Source organism: Natrix helvetica, assembly GCF_964273705.1.
Source record: "Natrix helvetica genome assembly, chromosome: 3".
Lineage (NCBI taxonomy): Eukaryota > Metazoa > Chordata > Lepidosauria > Squamata > Natricidae > Natrix > Natrix helvetica.
In genome coordinates, this window is record NC_138549.1 from 132,185,327 (window position 1) to 132,209,537 (window position 24,211).

Genomic DNA, 24,211 nt, shown 5'->3' on the forward strand with positions numbered 1-24,211 from the left:
ACCACCACCCGCCCCCACCTCTGGTCCCTGGTAAGACTCAAATGCTGTTATTCTACAGATTCCAAAGAAAACTGAATAGAATTGCAAAGCAGCACAAAATTGTTCAGCTCTGAATAAATGCTTTCATTTTATAGTCCTGTTCAGTTTTTGTAAAACGCAGATTCTAATGCACATGCTAAGGTTGGATAATATTCATGATTTTCCCAAAGTGGTGAACAGTATTTAATAATCAGTCAATAATTATGGTAGTTATGAGTTATTTGAGATTTCAAGAGCACAGTGTTTCTGATAATATGGAGCACTGCCTTAAAGCCTGTAGCTAAATCAGGTCCTCAGATAGAAAGAACTGCAAAAAATGTGCTGCTGAAACTAAGACTTGAGTCACCTGACAATGGAAAATAATTTTATACATTGGGCTGACTCAAATTGGTTCCAAGGGCTTGAGATTTTCAAAGGGGGCTTTTCAATGCAATTATTGGGGTGGGGGGGGGGCAGAATCAGAAGACCCAAATGTGATTAGGAGTCATGGAAGCAAGGGATAGGAAAAAAGAAATGCCAAGTAAATGGCCATGAGTCGCTTATAGAGAATGTTCAGATTGCTACTCAGAACTGATTGCTCTAACAGTGAGAAGGTGCTGAGAGTGAAAACTGTGATCAATCACCCCTGAAAGACCTATGGAAGAAGGACGAAAGACAAAACTATATTAATACTGCCACTAGCATCACAGCTGTCAGGAGCCAATGTTACTGTCAGTTCTGTTGGTCATGCTTAAGTCTGGCAGCCATGGGTGAGAACTAGAAAGAACCATGGCCGATTGTAAGTAATTTTGTTTTAAAAAATCACTTCATTCAGTTCAGAATGGGATGCAAAAAGAATGGCATAGGAAGGAGACAAGATTTGATGGTCAGTTCTGCAGCTAAATCTTCTCCATTCCTGTACCGACTGCAACTCTCAAATATTTTTATTGCTAATAGTAATCTGTGGAAGAGGGTGTATAGTAAAGCCAAAGAAATCAAGAAACTGCTTTGATGATGCTGAGCTGTACATGCAAAACCGGGATAGCACTATTTGGGTACAGTATGTGTCATAATAGAGGGACTAGAGTAGGATAGGAATTGGCAATGGGAACAGCCCATTTCCTGCCAGTATATATATATTTGCCAATCTAAAAAAGGATGGATAGGACTTTAATTCATCATTGGGAAACAGGCTACAAGGACAAATAAAGCATGAGTAAAGCAGATTAGGTGACAAAGAAATAAATTGAACACCGGGGACAAAGATTTAATTGATACAGAACATTTCTGTCCCCAGCAATCTAAAATTCATAGGATTATCAGTTTATGTAACATAGATGTTTGTATGGATAAGATTATCAGTTCTGCTGTCAAGCAAAACCAACCATTTAATACTGAGTGCCATACCATATTCATGAATCATACAAGTGGCAAGAAAATAGGGACAGTCAGGCATAACACAGGTTATGTAGACAGTAAACACAGGGTCAATCAAAATGGACTCAAATGTCTATACACCAATGCACAGAGTATGAGGAATAAACAAAGTGAATTAGAAATTCAAGTAAAAGAGGGCAGATATGATATTATTGCCATTACAGAAACTTGGTGGGATGAAACCCTCAAATGGAACATACAGCTAGAAGGATTTAAATTATTTAAAAGAAATAGACCAAATAAAAGAGGAGGTGGAGTTGCACTATATATAAGAAATAACTACATCTCTACAGAAATAGAGCACAACAATGATGAGAACTATCTTAAATGCATTTGGGTCAATATTAAAGGGAGGGCAAATGACATTGCCATAGGTCTATACTACAGGCCACCCAACCAAGTAGGTAAGTAGATGAACTTTTTGCTACTTAGCTAACTAAGGTATGTAGGAAGCACACTACAATAGTAATGGGGGATTGTAACTACCCTGACAACAACTGGGAAACAAACTCTGCATCAAGTGGAAGATCCAACAGGTTCCTAACAAGTCTAGCAGACAACTTTGTTTCCCAAAAGGTAGAGAACGGAACAAGGGGATCAGCCATATTGGACTTAATACTCACTAACAGAGAAGAAATGCTAGAAGGTATTGAAGCCACAGAACCCTGGGGGCAAGTGACCATGCAACAACTCAAGAAGTCTGGGAAATTTTGAAAAATGAGATTGTAAAAGCCCAGTTTAGCACAATACCAATGAAGAAGAAAAATAACAGCTCCCAAAAGAACTCTCTGACAAATTGAAAGACAAAAAGGATAAGTATAAAAAGTGGAAAGAGGGGGACATAACTAAGGCAGAATATCAGCAAATAGCCCGAGCCTGTAAAGATGAAGTAAGGAAAGCTAAGGCTCACAATGAAGAAAGACTTGCCAAAAAAGTAAAAAATAACAAAAATGCTTCTTCCAACATGTTAAAAATAAGAAAAAAGTTAAGGAAACAATTGGTCCATTGCTGGAAGAAAGTGGCAAGAAGGTGACAAGCAACAGAGAGAAAGCAGAACTATTTAACTCATTTTTTGCATCGTCTTTGCACAAAGGGAAAAAACAGTCCAACCTATCAAAAATAGCACCACAAAAATCAGATTACGAACACAAGTTGAAATAGGGAAGAAAATGGTAAGTGAGCACCTGTCTACCCTAGATGAGTTCAAATCACCAGGACTGGATAGATTACACCCCAGGGTTCTGAAGGAACTAGCAGACGAGATCTCAGAACCACTGAATTATATCTTTCAGAGATCCTGGATCACTGGGGAACTACCAGAGGACTGGAAAAGAGCTGATGTGGTTCCCAACTTCAAAAAATGAAAAAATAGATCCAGGAAACTACAGACCTACCAGCCTGACCTCAATACCAGGAAAGATTCTGGAAAAAATAATTAAGCAACGAATTAGCGAACACCTAGAAATAAACAAAGTAATAGCGAAAAGCTAACATGGATTTGTCAAAAAAAGATCATGCCAGACTAATCTTATTGCATTCTTTGACAAAGTGACAAAATTAGTGGACCAGAGGAATGCCGTTGATATAGTTTACTTGGACTTCAGTAAAGCATTTGATAAGGTAGACCATAACCTACTACTAGATAAAGTAGAAGAATATGGGTTAGACATTATCACCACCAGATGGATTTGTAACTGGCGGACCAACTGCACTCAATGTGTAGTTTTCAATGGAACTGCATCTACATGGAGGGAAGTATGCAGTGAAGTACCCCAAGACTCTGTTTTAGGCCCAGTACTCTTCCACATCTTCATCAATGATTTGGATAAGGGAATAAATGGGGAACTCATCAAATTTCAGATGACACCAAGCTGGCAGGAATAGCCAGCACTTCAGAAGATAGGCTGAAGATACAGAAGGATCTTGACACTATGTAATAAAAAGAAATTCAATAGTGAAAAGAGTAAGGTTCTACATTTAGGCAAGACAAATAAAATGCACAGGTACAGTATAGGTGGTACCTTGCTCAATAGTAGTAACTGTGAGAGGAAGGTTGGAGTCCTAGTGGACAACCATTTAAATATGAGCCAGCAGTGTGCAGCAGCTGCCAAAAAAGCCACCACAGGTCTAGGCTACATAAACAGAGGGATAGAATCAAGATCACATGAAGTGTTCATACCACTTTATAATGCCTTGGTAAGGCCACACTTGGAATACTGCACTCAGTTTGGATCACCCCGATGTAAAAAAGATGTGGAGACTCTAGAAAGAGTGCAGAGAAGAACAACAAAGATGATTAGGGGATTGGAGGCTAAAATATATGAAGAATGATTGCAGGAATAGGGTATATCTAGTTTAATGAAAAGAAGGACTAGGGGAGACATGATAGCAGTGTTCCAATATCTCAGGGGTTGCACAAAGAAGAGGGAGTCAATCTATTTTTAAGGCACCTGAGGGTAGAAGAAGAAGCAATGGGTGGAAATTAATCAAGGAGAGAAGCAACTTAGAACTGAGGAGAAATTTCCTGACATTTAGAACAATTAATCAGTGGAACAGCTTGCCTCCAGAAGTTGTGAATGCCCCAACACTGGAAGTCTTTAAGAAGATGTTGGATAGCTATTTGTCTGAAACGGTATAGGGTTTCCTGCCTAGGCAGGGGGTTGGACTAGAAGATCTCCAAGGTCCCTTCAACTCTGCTATTGTATTGTATTGCATTATAAATAAATTTAGAAGGCTGACAGCCATAACTTTATTACGTGTTAAGAATAGCATGTCTTTTAACCTTTTCCAGATCTTTGTGAACTTTGCATTAATGACTAAGTAATACTTTCCAAATATTCAGCCCCAAGATACAGTTCAGAATAAAAGGAAAAAATTTCCCCTTGTCCAGTAGTATCTGACTTTAGGGAGCGGTGCTCATCTGTGTTTCTTAGCCAAAACAACCAGTGTTGTCTGAGGACATTTCTGTAGTCATGTGGCTAGTATGACTATGTGCCAAGATGCATGGGATGCTGTTATCTTCCCACCAAAGTAGTACTTATTTATCTACTTACACATCCATGTTTTGAATTGCTAGATGGGCAGAAGCTGAGGCAAAAAATGGGAACTCACCCCATCATGTGGCACTCAGATCTCACACTGGGCTGTCAGCTTTCCAGCTGAAAAGCTCAGTGCCTCTAACCACTGAACTATTGTGCCCCCTATAACAGCTCACATTTTTTTCCTATTAATGTAGGAAAATGTAAGTTGATAAATGAGATGAAATTATCTAGAAAACTTCATGAAGCAGGCCTTATTAAAAAAAATAGTGATCTTCAGCATTGCAGAATCTAAAACTGTCTGCATGGTCAGCACAAGACTGAATAATAAACTTTTGCTAATTACTTTTGTTGACTGATTTACTACAACATTTAAACTTAGGATTCTAAAAGTTTGATTTCATGTTTCCAAAGGAGAAAAAAAAGTTAGCAAATATCCAAGGACTTAAGACTTCTGGAGGAAAAAAATGATCTTCACTTTAAGTTGATAGTATTAATAAATGTTCTGGTCTTTATTTTTAATAAACCTGCTTCTATAAAAAGGGTTCAATTGAGCATATAGCAGTCCACTTCAAACAATTTTCTGCAAAAAATTGACTCTGCTGCCTTCTAAATGGCTGTTATGGACTCTGTTCCAAATTCACCATCATACAAAATGTGAGCTAGGTATTTAGCGACAAAAAGCTTATTTGCAGCTGGGGTGTAATAGGCACTTCTATTGTACAAAGAAATGACATCTAACTGCAATGCTTTGGGGAACATTGTATGAAACAAAAGTAACTGCCTGTGGAGTGAAAAATCACCCCAGATGTTTAAAGCATGCCACCTGCTCTATTTACTGCTCGTTAACTATACAGGTTACCTTTTTTTAATCTTTGAGAAAAAATATAATCTTTGTTTTTCCAAAATATATTTGCAAAACTTGTTTTCTTTAATAAAATGTTAAGATTTATACTGCCCTCCTTAGATCTATTGCTGAATGAGAGAGAATTACTATGTCTCACCATAGAATAATTACATTATGCATATTTTTGGTGGATGAAATTCCATTTTAATTAAGCACTCAATATTAAATATAAAATTTAATTCAGATGTGGCAAGTACACATTCTCTTGAAAGGGCCTAAAGAGAAAATAACTGGCTAAATTACATCTTACTTTCAGACAAATATTGTCATAGGATTTATAGATAAGACTAAGTAAAGAATAGTGAATTGTAGTGGCTTATCCATAGTTTGTATTCAGGCATGTTCCTCAACCATATGTTTTCTGAATCCAGCCAATATATGAACAGATATCTGGCATACATTTTACAGACTGTGTTTAATAGACTGACTGGATGATAATTAGCAGCATTGTCTCTGTTGTTCTACTGAATATCCTGATCTGGATGGTTTATGATAATAGATTCCAGATATAAAAAGTGAATAGACTTCAAATCTATTCAAAATATTTTAATTATGATATATTTAGTATCTCATACATATTTACATGGGATTATTACCTACTTCCTCAACAGGACTTCATTTAGAACAGGTATGTGCAAGATTGTGCTGCAAGAATTATAATTCTTGTGATACTTTTATTCACCAGCTCTCTCTTCTTTATTTTTATTTTAAAAGGAAAAGTTTTCAGGAATCCCTTAAGTAACATCTTAGAAAATTCCCATGAAACATTTGCAAAATTGTTGATTTCTAGGAAGAAAAGTGAACTGAAGATAGTTTCACTAAAAATGGAAATGATAATAGCGGTAAAACAAATATCCACTGAATAGATTGGATTTTCCTAATTCCTTTCTGGACAAGGACAAGATTTCAGATTGCCCACAAGTGTTTTGAGCAGTTGCTCCTCATAAAGAGATTGCTAGGCATTGTTTCCAGCAGGTTTAGAGCTCTAAGAGTTAAGCGAATGCCATGTTTCACCGAACAGTGGTTGGTGCCTTTATGGATACAGTACTTGAAAACATTAATTTCTTTTAATCTTAGTGAAAGGAATTTTAAATCCAAGTCTAAGAACGCTAAATAGTTTCTCTTTAATAAATAAGAAAAGAGTAACTAGAATGTTGAATTTGGAGACTAAGAATATAATTGGATTTGAAATAAAGTTTTTAAATTAATCATAAAAATCCTTTAAGTGGAAAAAAGGTTTTGTTTTGAATTCTTAAAATAAAAATAAAAGAATGGGACTTTGAAGATTTGACACTAGAGGGACCAAAAATTACCAAAAATTACAATTAAAAGACAACACTTTACTTACTAAGAGAATGGGCACAAAACATTTAATATTTGACATATTGAAGGATATTTGTGAACAATTTGTGAACAGTGCCCAGAGGTTAATTGTAAGAATGTCTGACATTATTGATAGATTGCCTTTAAAAGATTTTATCATAGAGGAACAAGTTTTATCAGATAACACTAAGAGTAGATTTATAAAAAACAGACTACAAGAACGATTTGACAAATTAAACTGGCCGATGTCTTAATAATTAAACAGAATGTACACATAAGAAACAAAAATCTGGATAATATTGCATTTACAAAAAAGACTTGTTAAAATTTTGAAGACTGTTGTAAGAAGGGGAAAAGGGAAAAAATGAAAAGAAATCAAATTCTCAGAGATTATTTGAACGGATTAGAGATCAAGATTACTATAAATAAAATGAAGAAATATAAAGTTGATTTATTTGATCAAGATTAAAATAGATATGCTGTTATCACTGATAATCCTTAATAGACATATTGCTCACAAGGACTGAATGATCTTTTAAGAATTAGTTTATAGATAAAGGATGAAATATGGGAAGAGATCATTTGTTGCACTTGAAGAGAAGGAAATAAGTTACTAAAAAATTAATACTTGTGATGAAGGTAAAATCATTTTGATATATTTTTCTTTTTTAAAGTTTTCTTTAATGTTTTCTTTTCAAAGATTATAGTAATATTTAATAAAATTACTATTAAAAGTATGAATATGTTGATTCTGTCATGACAGCAATGACAGGTGTTACTGGTCTTGGGAATGCAATAGTGATTGATATGTTTGATTCCATTATTATTCCTGTTAACTTTGACATTCCTAAGGGATCATTCTTGCTTCATTGCAAGCAAGGGAGCAGTGGCCTCTTTTATGGTGCTTGTTCAAGGGAGATTATGTTTCTTTAATTCTTTTTCCTCCTGTCTCATTCCTGTTCCTTCCCTGTCTTCTCCAAGCAACAGACAGCTTTCCAGTGTTACACATTCTATCAAGCTACTGGGGCCTGGAATTTGACAGCTTCCTGATAACAGGCCTGCAATTCTCTTTATCTCTCCTGTGTGAATTAGCTTTGCTTTAACACCTTTGTCATATGCTCCCCCACCAATGCCCCCCCTTTCCTGACACCCCCAGTCAAAGGGGAAGCTGACAGATAAAAAATCTTCTCTGGGGCTAGGATTCTAATTAAACACCTCACCTGCCTGTAGCACATTCCCGTCTGGAATTCAGGATTAGTTTAACCCTGGCATGAATGCTTCTAGGTCCTTTTCTTTCTTTTTTTACCCTCTACATTTGCCTCATCTGCAGCCTTGTCATATGGGGCAGCAAGCTCTTTAATACTGGGAAACTGAACAAATGTAAGTAAGACAGATTTCCAGTTACTTAAATTCATTTAAAAACTGTTCATTTTCAAAAAGAGGGGAAAAGAGAAGCAAGTCAACAAACCCAAATTATACTTTTCCTGGAAAGAAAAGATGACATGGTGATATGTAACAGCCTGCTGTGGCGGCAAGAAATGGGCAACTATGATCAATGGATAGAAGAAATAAATGGCCCACACTCAGTGGTTTATGTTCCCATTCCTGGGTAATCTCTCAATTGTTAAATGGTGATTCAGTTTCTTAGGCAACCCTGTACTAAACTGAGTTGATTTTTATTTTTGCTTCGGGCAAACTGTAACAATACAAATACCTTCCCTAATTTTTAACAGAATAGTGAAAAGGACACACAAGTCTTATACAGTAACATAACTTCTTCTACTGCATCATTTATGCATGAACGTCTTATTATTTGCAATCTCTCAAGTTGTTTTGGTATCTGATAAAGAAACATAATTCACCAGTGACTATACAAGGAAATTTATAAGTTTGTTATAAATGCGGGAAAAGCAGTCATTGACTGATTCTTACAGGAATTAGATATTTAGTTATTTTGCCCTATATGTATATATTGCATTTGACTCTTCATTCTTACTAGATTTTTATTGATATTTTTTAAAAGAAGAAAAGTTCTCATACTATTAATCAAGGCATGATAAAGTTTCTTGAGAAACCTTTCTGGGAGGAGTTTGACTTGGTTGTCATCGAGGATTTGGACAGATTGCGTGGACGACTGCGACCTACCACATGTTTACTGGACCCGTGTCCCTCCTGGCTTGTACTGGCATTCTGGGAGGTTACACGCGACTGGCTCCTGGGCCTAGTGAACGCTTCGTTGGGTGAGGGGTCTCTTCCGGCCGCCTTGAAAGAGGCGGTGGTGAGACCCTTGCTCAAGAAGCCTTCCCTGGACCCTACGGAGCTGGCCAATTATCGTCCTGTCTCCAACCTTCCCTTTTTGGCGAAGGTTGTAGAGAGTGTGGTGGCTTCTCAGTTCCCACGACATCTGGAGGAGAATGATTATCTAGACCTGCGCCAGTCCGGCTTTCGCCCCGGGCACAGCACAGAGACGGCCTTGGTCGCGTTGGTAGATGATCTCTGGAGGGCCAGAGATAGGGGTTGTTCCTCTATCCTGGTCCTATTAGACCTCTCGGCGGCTTTTGATACCATCGACCATGGTATCCTGTTGCACCGACTGGAGGGGTTAGGGGTCCGGGGCACCGTTTTGCGGTGGTTCGGCTCCTACCTCTCTGGCCGGACGCAACGTGTGTTGGCAGGGGAGCAGAGGTCGACCCTAAGCCCCCTTACCTGTGGGGTGCCACAGGGGTCGGTCCTCTCGCCACTCCTCTTCAACACATATATGAAGCCGCTGGGTGAGATCATCCGTGGTTTCGGGGTGGGATATCATCTGTACGCTGATGATACTCAGCTGTACATTTCCACCCCGAACCACCCCAACGAGGCCGTCGAAGTGACGTCCCGGTGTGTGGAAGCCGTACGGGTCTGGATGGATGACAACCGACTCAGGCTCAACCCTTCCAAGACGGAGTGGCTGTGGGTTCCGGCCCCCCGGTTCAACCAGTTAATTCCATCTCTGGCCATTGGGGGCATTCAACTTGCCCCCGTGGAGCGGGCGCGCAATTTGGGCGTCCTCCTGGATGCCAGGCTGTCCATGGATGACCATGTGACAGCCGTGGCCAGGGGGGCGTTCCACCAGGTTCGCCTGGTGCGCCAATTGCGCCCCCTATTGGACCGGGACGCCCTACGCACAGTCACCCATGCGCTGGTGACGTCTCGCCTGGACTACTGTAACGCTCTCTACATGGGGCTCCCCTTGAAATGCACTCGGAGACTGCAGTTGGTCCAGAATGCGGCCGCGCGGGTGATTATGGGGAGTACAAAGTACTCCCATGTGACACCTCTCCTGCGCGAGCTGCACTGGTTTCCTGTGGTCTATCGGGTGCGTTTCAAGGTTTTGATAACTATCTTTAAAGCGCTCCATGGCTCAGGACCTAGTTACTTGCGGGATCGTATTCTGCCCCATACATCCCTGCGACCAATTCGCTCGCACAGAGAGGGACTCCTCCAGGTGCCGTCCACCAGACAGTGTCGAGGGGCGGTGCCTAGGAGTAGAGCCTTCTCTGTGGCGGGCCCAGCCCTGTGGAATGACCTCCCTCCGGATATTAGGACTACGTCTGACCTCCGTTCCTTCAGAGTTAAGCTCAAGACCCACCTATTCCAAGTAGCTGGCCTGGCTCAACCATGATCTAACTATATCGCTCCTGACGGGTTTTTTATTAATGTAATTCAATTGAATTTATTTATTGGGGTTTTTAAATATTGTGACTTTTTAATTGTTTTAATTGTTAATTGTTTAATTGTTTTTTAGCTATCAGCCTACCTCCTCCTTGTATAAGTCTTATATACGTCCTTGTTATATGTATGTCCTGTCTAGATTTGTATTGTATTGTATTGTACTTTGTATTTTATTTGTTTTATTGTACGCCGCCCCGAGTCCTTCGGGAGAGGGTGCGGCTTAGAAATAAATATTGATTGATTGATTGATTGATTGACACTACTTCAGATAACCCGATTTATAACACTGTGTTTCCTTTTACCTCTATTCTGAGATTTATAATGAGCGTGCAGGCCTAAGATCTTTTTAGTCATCCACACTTTAAGGTTGAATACTGATCACAGCTTACATGATTTTAACAATGAGATAGCTAGGCTTATTTTCCTCTCATGGAAAATTGACTTACATCTTGCTTATATCAGTTGTACTACCTAATGGTGCTTCTCCATGGTTCATTCAGTGAGATCACCACTTAGAACTATCCTTCCGAAAGAAAACATTTATCAAAAACAGGACCTTATTTCTGGTTGCCCCAAAGTTATAAAATATAACCCCTTAAGGTGTCTGTTTGTCTTTTTCCTGCTTTATTTGTGGTGGTAAAGGAATATTAAATTCTACCAAGTAATTGTAACATCTGTATGCCTTCAGAATGCAGGCATTTTCTTTTCTTTTCTTGAGATTTTTTTTAGATTACTGTAAAGTAGGTTTAAATTATTGCTTTTAGTTTAAATAATTTTGTACTTTACAGTTTCCTGTGAGGTGGGTAGGGGTAAACTATTTTATCACAAAGGTTGTTGTTATTTTAAATGAAGTCTGGAAATGTAGCAAATAAATAAATCCCCAACCTTTTTACATCAGCAAAACCAATTTTTATTATGTCTTCCCCTATCATCTTACCGAACTATTCTGGCACTGTACACTTGAGCTATTGAAGCGAAGAGCAGGTACCCGATGAATCACTCCTTGGATATTGAGAACACATTCATATCCACGCTGGCCAGATTGCGGTTGGGGTAAATTCCTAGCTTTCAGTGTGATGGGCTTCACTTCACCAACAGGGATCAAAATTTCTTCTGTAGGAAATAACTGTGGGCAGTCCTAGAAAATATAAACAGAAAAAAAGTTTTTCAGATACAGATGTGGGCTTTTGTATTCAATATATTTACAATACAATACAATAGTAGAGTTGGAAGGGACCTTGGAGGTCTTCTAGTCCAACCCCCTGCCTAGGCAGGAAACCCTATACCGTTTCAGACAAATAGCTATCCAACATCTTCTTAAAGACTTCCAGTGTTGGGGCATTCACAACTTCTGGAGGCAAGCTGTTCCACTGATTAATTGTTCTCACTGTCAGGAAATTTCTCCTCAGTTCTAAGTTGCTTCTCTCCTTGATTAGTTTCCACCCATTGCTTCTTGTTCTACCCTCAGGTGCTTTGGAGAATAGTTTGACTCCCTCTTCTTTGTGGCAACCTCTGAGATATTGGAATAATGCTATCATGTCTCCCCTAGTCCTTCTTTCTCTTAAGCTAAACATACCCAGTTCCTGCAACCGTTCTTCATATGTTTTAGTCTCCAGTCCCCTAATCATCTTTGTTGCTCTTCTCTGCACTCTTTCTAGAGTCTCCACATCTTTTTTACATCGTGGCAACCAGAACTGAATGCAGTATTCCAAGTGTGGCCTTACCAAGGCATTATAAAGTGGTATTAACACTTCACGTGATCTTGATTCTATCCCTCTGTTGATGCAGCCTAGAACTGTGTTGGCTTTTTTGGCAGCTGCTGCACACTGCTGGCTCATATTTAAATGGTTGTCCACTAGGACTCCAAGATCCCTTTCACAGTTACTACTACTGAGTAAGGTATCACCTATACTGTACCTGTGCATTCCGTTTTTGTTGCCTAAATGTAGAACCTTACTCTTTTCACCATTGAATTTCATTTTATTAGATAGTGCCCAATGTTCAAGTTTGTCAAGATCCTTCTGTATCTTAAGCCTATCTTCTGGAGTGTTGGCTATTCCTGCCAGCTTGGTATCATCTGCAAATTTGATGAGTTCCCCATTTATTCCCTCATCCAAATCATTGATGAAGATGTTGAAGAGTACTGGGCCTAAAACAGAGCCTTGGGGTACTCCACTGCATACTTCCCTCCATGTAGATGCAGTTCCATTGAGAACTACACGTTGAGTGCGGTTGGTCAGCCAGTTATGAATCCATCTGGTGGTGATGCTGTCTAACCCACATTCTTCTACTTTATCTAGTAGTAGGTTATGGTCTACCTTATCAAATGCCTTACTTTTGATTTGAAGTTTGTTAAAGCATAGAATCTGAGAAACAACATCTCAGTAATGAAAACAATTACCAAGTCTTGAGTCTAGTTTCGCACGCACCCCCTCCCCCAAAAAAGTTGCTGTTAAGAATTATTTTTACTTCAAATAATCAGAAATGTGAAAGATAAGGAGAGAAACAAGAGACAAATGGCTTCCTGGTTAATCTTCATTGACTGCATGCTGTATTATTAATGCTCTTAATAGTATCTCTCCTGGCCATGCTGCTACTGTTATTTTCCCCCAATAGCAGAAAATACTATTTAAAAAAAAGGAAAAAGAAAGAAAAAATGCACTTGTAAGGAAAACACCAATTAAATGTATTCATCAACTGTTTCTGAAGAATTCTTCCAACATGGCTTACAAACAGCAGCAATGTTTTTTGACACATACCAAGTCTACTGCCCTCTTAAATCCAAGAAAGGTTACAGATGTTTCAAGAAAAATTGCAGTAAAAGTCACTATGTCATCTGTGCATTTTCCCCCATCACCTCACACTAAAACAACTGATATTCAGGGGGGTATTTCAAATTGAGAACAATTAAAACAATTAAATTAGACAACAATTAGAACAATTAAAACTCAAATAGGAGTCACCATTCTATTTTTTTTTATTTTAAAAAGCTTGATTTATAACAATGTTGATAATGATGAATCAAAGTAGGTACATACTAATTTCTCTTTGAAAAATTTCTCAATATAAGAGATAGTGACTCATCTACAATCAAGATGTCAGGGGCAGGGCAGACTACTTAAAAATATCTAAATAAATTCAAAGCAAAGGTGTGAGTTAATCTGACATTCATCATCTGAAAATGGAGGTACTTGATGAATAAGGTGACTTTGAAGGCTGATGTTTTGATGTAGGAGTGCTCTCAAGTGAGATCAGGCTCAAGTAACATCAAAATAGGAACTAACTAGCAAATTGTTATCAGCAGCATACCAAAGCTGTCACAAATGTTTCAGTGAAAGATGATTTTGTCCTCTATTTTTTAAATCTTCACTGAGACTTCATTTCTTGATTAGGAGTAAGTAATCAAAAGGGACAGCTGGGAAAAGGAATATTCCTGAATAGATGTGCAAGAAAATTTTGTAACCAGGCACATTTTCATTTCTCATCTTTTTGAATTCTAAGACATACAGTATATGCTTATACGGTTCAGTGCTTCTAGATCAGATTTAGGCTGAATTGTCATTGATTTGTTGTCGTGGTAGAGGCAGGCCCATGCATAGTTTTCCAAATGAATTATGTTTAATATATTCCAAAGTCTTTCCTTCTTCTTTGAATGAAGATTTAGCCAAGGTTTCATTAAAATGGATCATGCTGGTTGCAGTTAAACACCCTAGTTTCTCTTGGAATACTAAAATACCTAGAGTGGGGATGCAGAGGCAATGGTAATAGTGACTGGAGTTATGGCGATCCAAACTAATCCTGTGCACATATAACTTCTAATTAGGACTGGATTTTTAATTAAAAATAAAGATGTACTAAATATATCTGATTTAGTAAGTCTTCACCAATGTTGTACAGTTAGATAGGCATGCATGTACTTCACATTTCTATGGAATGATTCAGTGGTGGGATTCAAAAAAAATTACTATCCATTCTGTGGGTGTCGCTTGGTGTGTGTTGCATGATGGGCATGATGTGGCTTTATGGGTGTGGAAGGGGAAGGATTCTGTAAAATCTCCATTCCCTCCCCACTCCAGGAGAAGGTTACTGCAAAATCCCCATATGCTCCTGATCAGATGGAACTCGGGAAGCAGAGAATAGATGGGAGCAGATAAGTTAGTTACCATTTCTTTGAACTACTCAAAATTTCTACTACCGGTTCTCCAGAACTGGTCAGAACCTGCTATATACCACCTCAGGAATGATTGAAACAAATGAGTGGAACACACATCAAGAATTTCCAATTGTTCTCGGAGGAGGAGCCAACATCGCAATGATACGGGCGTGCGGTCTTGATGTTCCAAGACCGCAGCCAATAGTTTTGCTGTTGGGTGGTCCAATCGGACCTAAACTGTCCCGCAGAGATGGTGAACAGGAAGAATACGTCTTGCTGATATCAGGGACATTGCAAAGTCCCTGATCGATCCAAGAGAAGTTCTTCAAGCTGGCGACGGTAAGTCCAGACACCAGGCTGATGAAGTTGGGGTGGCTCCGAAATGGAAGAATACGGAAAGAGAAAGTGTTTCCAGCTTGTGAGGAATTTTTACCATTTTAAAAGAGACTGCCTATAAAAAACTTAAAGTCAATTTAAATTTGAGAACAGAAGAAATAAGCAGCGGAATTAAACTTTGAATGGTTTTGGACAGTTTGTTATCTTACTTTTTAAATATTATTTTCATAGATGGAATTTATGCAAGCCTTTTAAACCGAATGGATTAAGTTTTCTTCTTTTTTCATTATTATTTTTTGCAACTTAGGGACTAAAATTCTCCTGCTTCATTACTGCGTGTGTTTTTCCCTTTTTCTTCTCTATTTTATTCAAGAATTTGACTTTTCTAAAAAACTTGGAATTAAAAAAGATACAAAAAGCTACAAAGAAATATGACACTGCTACTAGGAGGCTGGAGGTTTGTGTATTAGAAACAAAACGCTTTTACTTTCCTCACTAATTATTCTGGCTTGGCACTTCAAAGTCTCACTGTTTTGTCTATAGAAGAAGAAGAAAAGCATACAGATGTTCCTTTGAAGTATATCTTTAACCAGAGAAAAGTGAAAATAAGATCTTATTGTGAATTTATGCTTAATCTTGTAAAAACCTTCCAAGCCAGAGCAGCAGTGTTTGTCACCTGGAGATAATGGCACAATCTCAACAGCAAAAACAAACTTTAACTTTATAAAATATATTGTTAGAAATTCAGAAATTATCAAACACATTTGAGAGGATGAAGAAGAAGTTGGAAAATCTAGAGCATCTAACAGTAAAATATGATGAAGAAGTTGGAGATGTTTATCAAGTAGAAAAAGTGGAGGTTAGAGTCCTAAAAACCGAAGAGAAAAATGACTACAAAGAAATTAAATCGGCTGATATCTATGGTGATTGGTTTGTGTCTGGAAATGGAAAGAGTGGAATACGGAAAGAAGAATTAAATGGAGAGGAATTCTTCCCCAGATGGCAAGATACAGAAGAAGAAAAAAACAAAAGAATTTATGGATTTAAAGAAAGGAATTTTCTTAGCAACATCATTGAAAACACCACTGACAATTAAAGATAAGCTGGTTAAGGAAACAGAAGAAGGGCATCAAAATTACACGAGAGACTTAATAAGCAAAGAGTTGCAAAGAGGAGTCCATACAAATTTGATTAAGGAGATGATTAGAGGACTGATACCACTAATGGCAGAAGACATGAGATTGTTTTGCTACTGGAAAGATACAGATTGATAGATGAAAGGGTATAATCTAAAACTAGTTAAACTTGGTGAAATTTAGTGACAATAGATATAGTTAATAAATAATTGATAATGATAATAATGTAAACATATGTATTGATATGATAAGTAATAATTTGATATGAATATTGAATGGTACCTATGAAAGGAAGATTAGAATTTTTTTGTTATATATAAAGGTTAATTTAAAAAACTAAGTTAAGTTTAGTTAAGTTTTGTTTATTAGGAGAAAATGTTATGATAAAGGACACAGTCAAATAAAGGAAGGATAATGATAACAGCATATATATATCATGGGTACAACTAAGGAAAGTGGATGTAAATTGTAAACAGTGATTTGGAAAGGAGGATTAGAAATTTTTGTTACTAACTATTATGGATGTTTAGCCAGAATAGGCCATAAGGATTCAGTTTTATTGGAGGATATTAGAAATAGCAAATGAAATACCAGTATGTCGTTATGTTTTAAATCTTAATATATTTTATGATGAATGACGTTTAAACAATTATAGTCAAATGAAAATGGAGGTATGATAATGGTAATATGTATAAATATATCTGACTTAAAATACTTGAGTTAATATGAATTATGGTTGATGACTGTGGAAGAGATGCACAAAAGTGTTTTGTAACTAACTGATACACTTTCTACAGTATGTAAAGAAGGAGGATTCTTTGTGTTGTGTCTGTTTTGAAAATAAAAAATAAAAAAATAATTACCAATTGTTTTCAGTATAATTTAGGTTTCTGTAAAAATAAAAGCCTTTCATTTAAAAATCAGGAGAAAGAAGTTTATAATTTTCCCCATTTAACTGACACTGAATTCCATTCCATTTAATGACACTCTTTTCAAATAGACAAGTATTTTCTTTTTAAAGCATATGTTCTATTTAGCACTGAAATACGAAGCATTTTTCAAAATGACAGATATGAATTTTTGACAAATACACCAGTTAATATATTAATGTACTTTGAGAACTTCTTCAGTGATACTTTATATCATTTAACTGGTTTCAAAAACAAGAAAGTTAAAAGATATAATTCAAAGCACTCACAACTTTCAGAATAAATGACTCATGCAATTACAAAGCGTGCCCTGCAGCATAATTTGTTAACAGGAAATAACAACTCTACTATTTGCTAATTAAGCACATGGAAATTTTCATCTTATGACATCACAATCTGTACAATATTTTATTTACCTGATATTACTTTTTTACATTAAGAATTTATAGCACTTTTCAAAAGTTATATCCAGTATAGTGAACATTCTGTTCAAATTAATTTTTCTTTTAGCTCCTGTGTCTTTAAAACACTTTGAACCCATTTGTAGGAATTCCTCAAAGAAACTTTTAGTATTAGAAATGTTGGTTTTTCAAACTATAGTAGTGATGGCAAACCTTTTTTGGCTGCCATGCCAAAAGTGGTGGGAGCACACGGGGGACCACACCCATAATGCTATGTGCGTGCTCCCCAGTGTGTGCGCATGTGCACAATCAGTGCCTTCCCCCCACTTTGGCTGTGGTTTTTCACCTTTCCCAGGCTACTCCCCAAGTAACTTCCAGTTTGTTAGCAGGGCTGTTTTTCGTCCTCTGGAGCATTCAGGGAAGCCTCCTGAATGCTCCGGAGGGGAAAAAATGGTCCTACGATGAAACCAGAAGTCCATTCCCGAACTTCTGGTTTGCCCATAAGGCCACTTTTTCACGCCTAGGGAAGCCTCCAGAGGGCAAAAAACGCCCTCAAAAGAAGGCCGAAATCAGCTGGCCAGCGTGCACATGCACACTGGCAGCTGACAGGGCAACACCTTGCTTGCTCTGACAAATGGCTCCACGTGCCGCCTGTGGCACGTGTGCCATAGGTTTGCCATCACAGAACTATAGGCTTAAAAATAGCGAAAGTTTCAAGACTTATGAAAAGTTATGGCTTGAAAAGCTTCAGGATTATCACAGTGATTCATCAGACTGTTTATCCAATCTACGAAAAAAAACTACACAGCTAAATGTCTAAGACTAATTAATTAGCTAAAAACCTGTTGAGAAACACTAGGTACCTGAAAAAGAGTTTACAAAAACATGAGCCACAAACAGATACAGGCGGTCCTTGACATAAGAGCAATTTCTTATAAATTTCTTTGCAGTGTTTCTTTAGATATAATTTCTGCTCTTCTCTGGAATGCAGCATTTAGTTGTGCAGTTTTTCCACTATTAAATAGACAATATAGCTTTAGTGTGCCAAATGGAGGATTGTGACATATAATAGAAGAAAATGCTAAAGAGCATGAATTGAATGAAGTTAAAAATAGATATGTTGTATGCCTTCCAAACTAACAGAAAGGGGAAGGATGTGATAGATTTTCATAAAAGTGGACTGATTTTAAGGAATTGGGATCACCTAAATGAATGAAAGGGCTAAGAGGTGCATTAGCACTCCTATGATTCCTAATATGCAATCACCTGCATGGCATTTGGCCAATCTGCATTATATAATGAGAGATGTAGTCCAAACCCTGTGGTGGATGTCAGATTGGGAAAAACTGGCATGCAAAAATTCATAATAAATCTTTAATTATCTGTGGTACTTAGACAATTGGTATAGTAAGATTTTAGGAAAAAACTTTTCCAAGGGCTCCTGAATCAGAGGGTGTGAGAGAAAAAGACTGCAAGGTGATCTTCTACTCTTGCCCTTTAGTCCATACTTTGTCTATACTCCACATTGATTTTATTTATTTCATTTTTGTTTTAAGACCAAGCTACTCAAAACTGTATTCTGTGAAATGCCGATATAATTAACCTTTTAAACCTTTTAAAGCTTTACAGTATGAAATATATGAAGGCATGATATTTTGTAGAAATTCATTGATTAAGCTTATTGTGAAAGACCAATAACAAAAAATAAGAAATAAGAAAAACAAACCTTTTCTAACATGCAGATGATTTTTCTTTTTATTTCCAAATGTTCAACACTCTGCCTAATTCTGCTATGGATTTGCTATATACATACCACTGGATCATGGTCTACTACACATTAAAATTTTAGAATCTCAGGAATAATAAATCATTATTCCTGGGATATTCAATTAGACACATTTTAGAAATCTAGGCTATAGATAGCATAAATCTATTACGTCTAATCAATATAAAATCATTTGACATGTTTTGATTGCCAATATGTAGCTAAAACCTTCTGAATTGGCTTATATAAACAAACACCCTTATGACAAAGTACATTTGTAGAAGATAATTCTTATTTTAATTCCTACCCACAAATATGTGTCCATTTTAATTTGTTTTTTGAGAGTTGGGTGGCATAGATGGTTAACTGCTACTACTACTACTAATAATAATAGTCAAGAAAAAGATTAGATGTCCATAAGAAGCCCATAAATCACTATAATTATTTGTGTGCACATTACACACCTAGCCTTAATTTATTTATATAAAACATTTACATAACCAATTGTGGGCAGCTCCCAATCAGATTTTGAAGTCTTTCAAGAATTTTATCACTTTATAATGCAATTTTTCATTCTCATAAAAGTGTAAAACATAATTTAGTGATTTGGACGACTCAAACCAAATGCATACATTGCTCTTTTCAAATGTATGTGTTAGCGTTCTAAATACCATGCAGAATTAAATCATTGTCCAAGGCAAAGTTATCCTTAAAGGTCCAATTTATTCTACAGGCAAGTTAGCACGTCTATGGAAAATTCCAACACTGATTTTCTTCCTGGAATTGCACCCAATTGAAAGTTCATGATCTATCCCCACACCCCATAATCCATCACATGTTCCAATCATCATCTTCCATGCTGGCATCTACACTCCTCTGCTTCCGGTCAGGTGTCGAGGTGCGGAGACAAAAGATGACCTTGAGCTTCTATAAAAGAATGTCAACAATACATTCTACAATCCTACTCCTTTCTATTCCCCCCTCCCAACTACTACACTATTGAAACAGCATAGAAAATTATAAGAAAGTGTGGCAGGCCAAAGATCCTAAAAAGAACATAACTACAGGCCTGACAGTATGTCAATGTATGTATGGTTCTGAAATAGCCAACACTCAATTATAATGAGATATTGGAGTATGAGTAGATTTGGATGTTCTATCACATACCTGATATGCAGCTAATTTATATTATTGTTTCAGATGTTTGCAAAATCTATCAAGAAAAACTGAATAAGCTGACCTGGATCTTTACTGGCCTATGAATTTCAATTCTTTGCTAAAAGATCTAGGTACTTAAAGATTCTTTCAGGTTTTTGTTGATACTTCTAAAAATTATAATATGAATATTATTATTATATTATTATATTATTATATAATATGATTTTTATAATATTATATAAATTATATAACATGATTATGATTATAAGGAGCTTCAGACCAGGCTGGAAACATAATCAGCTATTATTTAAACATTTCCAAGGAAAAGAAATAGAATACAATTCAATTTAACCTTTCAAAATCTGTGAATATTCTCATCTTCCTGAATAAGTGCCATACAAGTAAAAACACAATTTGTACAGAATGGATACCAATGTAAGATTATCCCCAAATTTATAAGAATAATTATAAAATATCCCAAGAGGTTACACTTTAGGTTAGATAAAAATACACTGAACATTAATAAAAATATAATCTCCTTAAATAAGATTATACTGAGATATTTCATAATAATAAAATAACTATATGACTATAACTTTGTGCCTACCTTTTAAATTTTTACCACTTTACCCACTTTTTTGTTATGATTTCCACACTACCATAAAATGACAAGCATTTTTTATATTTTTGCCTGCATAAATGTTTCATGTTACAGAACTAATTTAATGCTAGATATCACCAGTGAATGCTGTTAACAGTGTTTCAGTCAAAGGCTTTTAGTGTGACAGCTTAACTGAACAATCCATTGCAGGATTTTGTAGGAAAGACAAATTCCATAGTTCCTTTATTTCAATGGCATAATCTTCTTAATTGCTGGAAACCTGAGTGAAGACCCATGTTACGGCAATAATGGATGAAAAGAACATAATTATTTTCTTTCATTATAGCATCTCCACAAACATGTCCAATCAGTTTTGGAGGCTGGTCAAAAGCTTATTACATTTTGGATCATGAAAAGATAGAAGATAAATAATTCAAAAGTCAAGTGTGGTAATATATTAATTGATTTAGTATAATTATCAATCATCCCAGTCAATTAAGATTTTAATACAATTGTTGCAACTTTCCGGCAAGACCAAAGGCATGTTAAAAGGATGGGATCACATGTAATTTGTATGGGGACGATATACAACATAATGGGATCCTCTTCTGACATATAGCCCATGTTCTAAGTACCTTTGGAGAAAGTGGTATTTTCAACAGCTCCTTACTAGAAATTTCAGTATTGGCCAGATCATTTCTGTTCTACCCTGTGTAGAGATTTTAAACATAATTAGCACTTTGAATTGGGCTTGGAAGCCTACTGGTAGCCAAATGCAACAACCTTATTAGAACTGAGGAGAAATTTCCTGACAGTTAGAACAATTAATCAGTGGAACAGCTTGCCTCCAGAAGTTGTGAATGACCCAACACTGGAAGTCTTTAAGAAGATGTTGGATAACCATCTGTCTGAAATGGTATAGGTTTTCCTGCCTAGGTAGGGGGTTGGACTAGAAGACCTTCAAGGTCCCTTCCAACTCTACTATTGTATTGTATTAAAATTGATGTTACTCTGAAATATTGACCCTAAGTAATGACACTCTATAGAAATTGCAGCATCAAAATTGTTTCCAAAGACAACTCTATATAAAATGTATTGTCATAGTTCATTTATGTGACTGTTTTCATCCTATATCGGAGTCTGAATCCTGACTGAAAAAGATCCAGATAAACCATTGCCAATTCTCTTTAGTGAATCCCTTTTCCTTTCTCAAAAACAAAAAGGTAGAAGTGACAGAGATTGCATATTTGATGGAGAACATTAACAAACAAGTCACTCAAATCAAGAGATTTCATCAAAAGGAGTTGTACTATCCTTCTTTTCAAGTCAGGTGGCATCTCTTGTTAATTTAATGAACCTTTCAAGTAATGTTGTACTTCCTAGTTGCCAAAAAATTCAGGAAAACATGGATCTAGTTCGTGCTTCGTTACCCACGTGCCAACCAACAAATTCTCATCTGAGAATCTTACAGATTCTCCTTTCAAGTTTTCATGAAACTTACTGCACAATATGAAACTGGCAAGGCAGATTTACAGTTAAGGCTACTTCCCTGTCATTACCTACCCAGGTCTTAATAGTAAATGCCAGGTTTATGTCTTCATATGTTCCCATATTTTAGATGGATGCGGTCTTATTCGGCACAGAACTAGAGTCCATCAAAAAGGGCTCAAAACCAAAGGGCTCATGATAGTTGATTTTTATAAAGTTTTATACAAGCCAAAGCCAAGAACTGTGAATGACTGAATCCTTTGTTAAAAGATTGAAAAAGCTTTAAAATATTAAAAGAAGAAACTTTTCCTAATTTTCCAGAAAATAAATTTGGTGGGAATATGAGAGTAAGTGTCTCCCTGGCTACTGATCTCTCTCTGTTAATCTTATTTGAAAAGGCTTTTGTTGAATAAGCTGATTTTCTTGTTTTGTGCTTTTTACACACACACACACTCTCTTCTGTGTGTGTGTGCGCGCGCGCGCGCCAGCACAAACACACACACATGCATGTATACACCTAGGTTGCATATCCTGCATATCCCAGTTTGATAAAGCAGTGAGAAAAAGCTACATATTCTTTTTTTTTATTTATTCAACTTACAATATATGCTGAATATACATTAAGGAAGTAAATGGAAGAAGATAATCCTGATTTTAAAATTGGAGGAAGAAACATCAATAGCATATGCTATGCTGACAACACTACTTTGTTAGCTTAAAATGCAAAGGATCTACAGTGAAAGAATGGGACTAAGATTTAAATATTAAGGAAAGTAAACTAACAACAGATTCAACCACCAGCCTTAGAATTGGCAATGAAGATACTGAAATGGAAAATCAATTTAATATCAACCAAGTAATTGAAGTCCAAACTTCAATTAGAGTGCCAAGATTGAGAAATACTGGTCTATTGGGATAGGAGTGTGTTGTTCTCCCCCCACCTACCCCTCATGAAAAATATGAGTAGAATAAATATCTGAAAAAAAGTTAATAAAGCTAATGAATTAATTGCTTTACACTATGAGAGTCTACTCACGTCTTCCATTCTACAGTTTAGCTTATAGATTATACCTATTCTCCCCAGAATCAAATCTGAAATTCAGAAGATGGGAAAATAGGTTAGGAAGGGAATGCTTTTCCAAGAAATGTTACTTCATTGTTACTACTTCAGCAAATAACTAAAACTTTGGCTTTTTAATAAACTTTCTTCTACAAAAGTTTATTTATTTTCAGTTTTGTGTAGTTTGGGAATAATTTAAATTTTTTTTCTAATGGCTGTTTTATACTTTTTAAAATAGTCTGTTTCTCAATTTGAAGGATATTAGATAGAAAGGTAGGATAGAAACACTTTAAGAAATAAACATAACAACTGATTCTGCCCACAAAGTGAATCATACTGTTTTCAGTGAATGCCTTCGACAAAATTGAAGTCATACATCCTCATTGTCAGAGCTGGCTAGTTCCACAATCTTAAGTATATGGTTTTTTAACTGTGTTAAATAATAAATCTGCTAGAGTGCAAAGAGGAGAAGGATTCACACAGTGCAAATTTATTTGAGTGGCTGTAGAGTGCAAATCTGCCTCTAAGCATTAATGGAGAACAAAATGGTAAAACATGAAAGTGCCTCTTTTTCAATAGTTTTCAAAACTATAACCTTAATTTAAAAGGTTTAAGGTTGCTTTCATTTTGCCACAAACAATTGCTAGCTCTAGCTAAAATCTGATGAAAGGGGATGGTTTTAACATTCTAGAGATGTGTTAACTAATGCAATCAAAAATGGTTGTGGAGATAGACTCTCATATATAA

General features: G+C 36.5%; 1 protein-coding gene across 2 annotated transcripts in view; it reads right to left on the bottom strand.

The window, feature by feature from the left end:
- PLXNA2 (plexin A2) overlaps positions 1 to 24,211 on the bottom strand; it is a 477,739-nt gene that overhangs the window by 155,214 nt on the left and 298,314 nt on the right. For both annotated transcript variants that reach the window (XM_081948333.1, XM_081948334.1), the window contains exon 10: positions 11,375 to 11,575. In XM_081948333.1, coding sequence (XP_081804459.1) covers positions 11,375 to 11,575 — 201 coding nt within the window. The remainder of the gene's footprint in view (positions 1 to 11,374; positions 11,576 to 24,211) is intronic.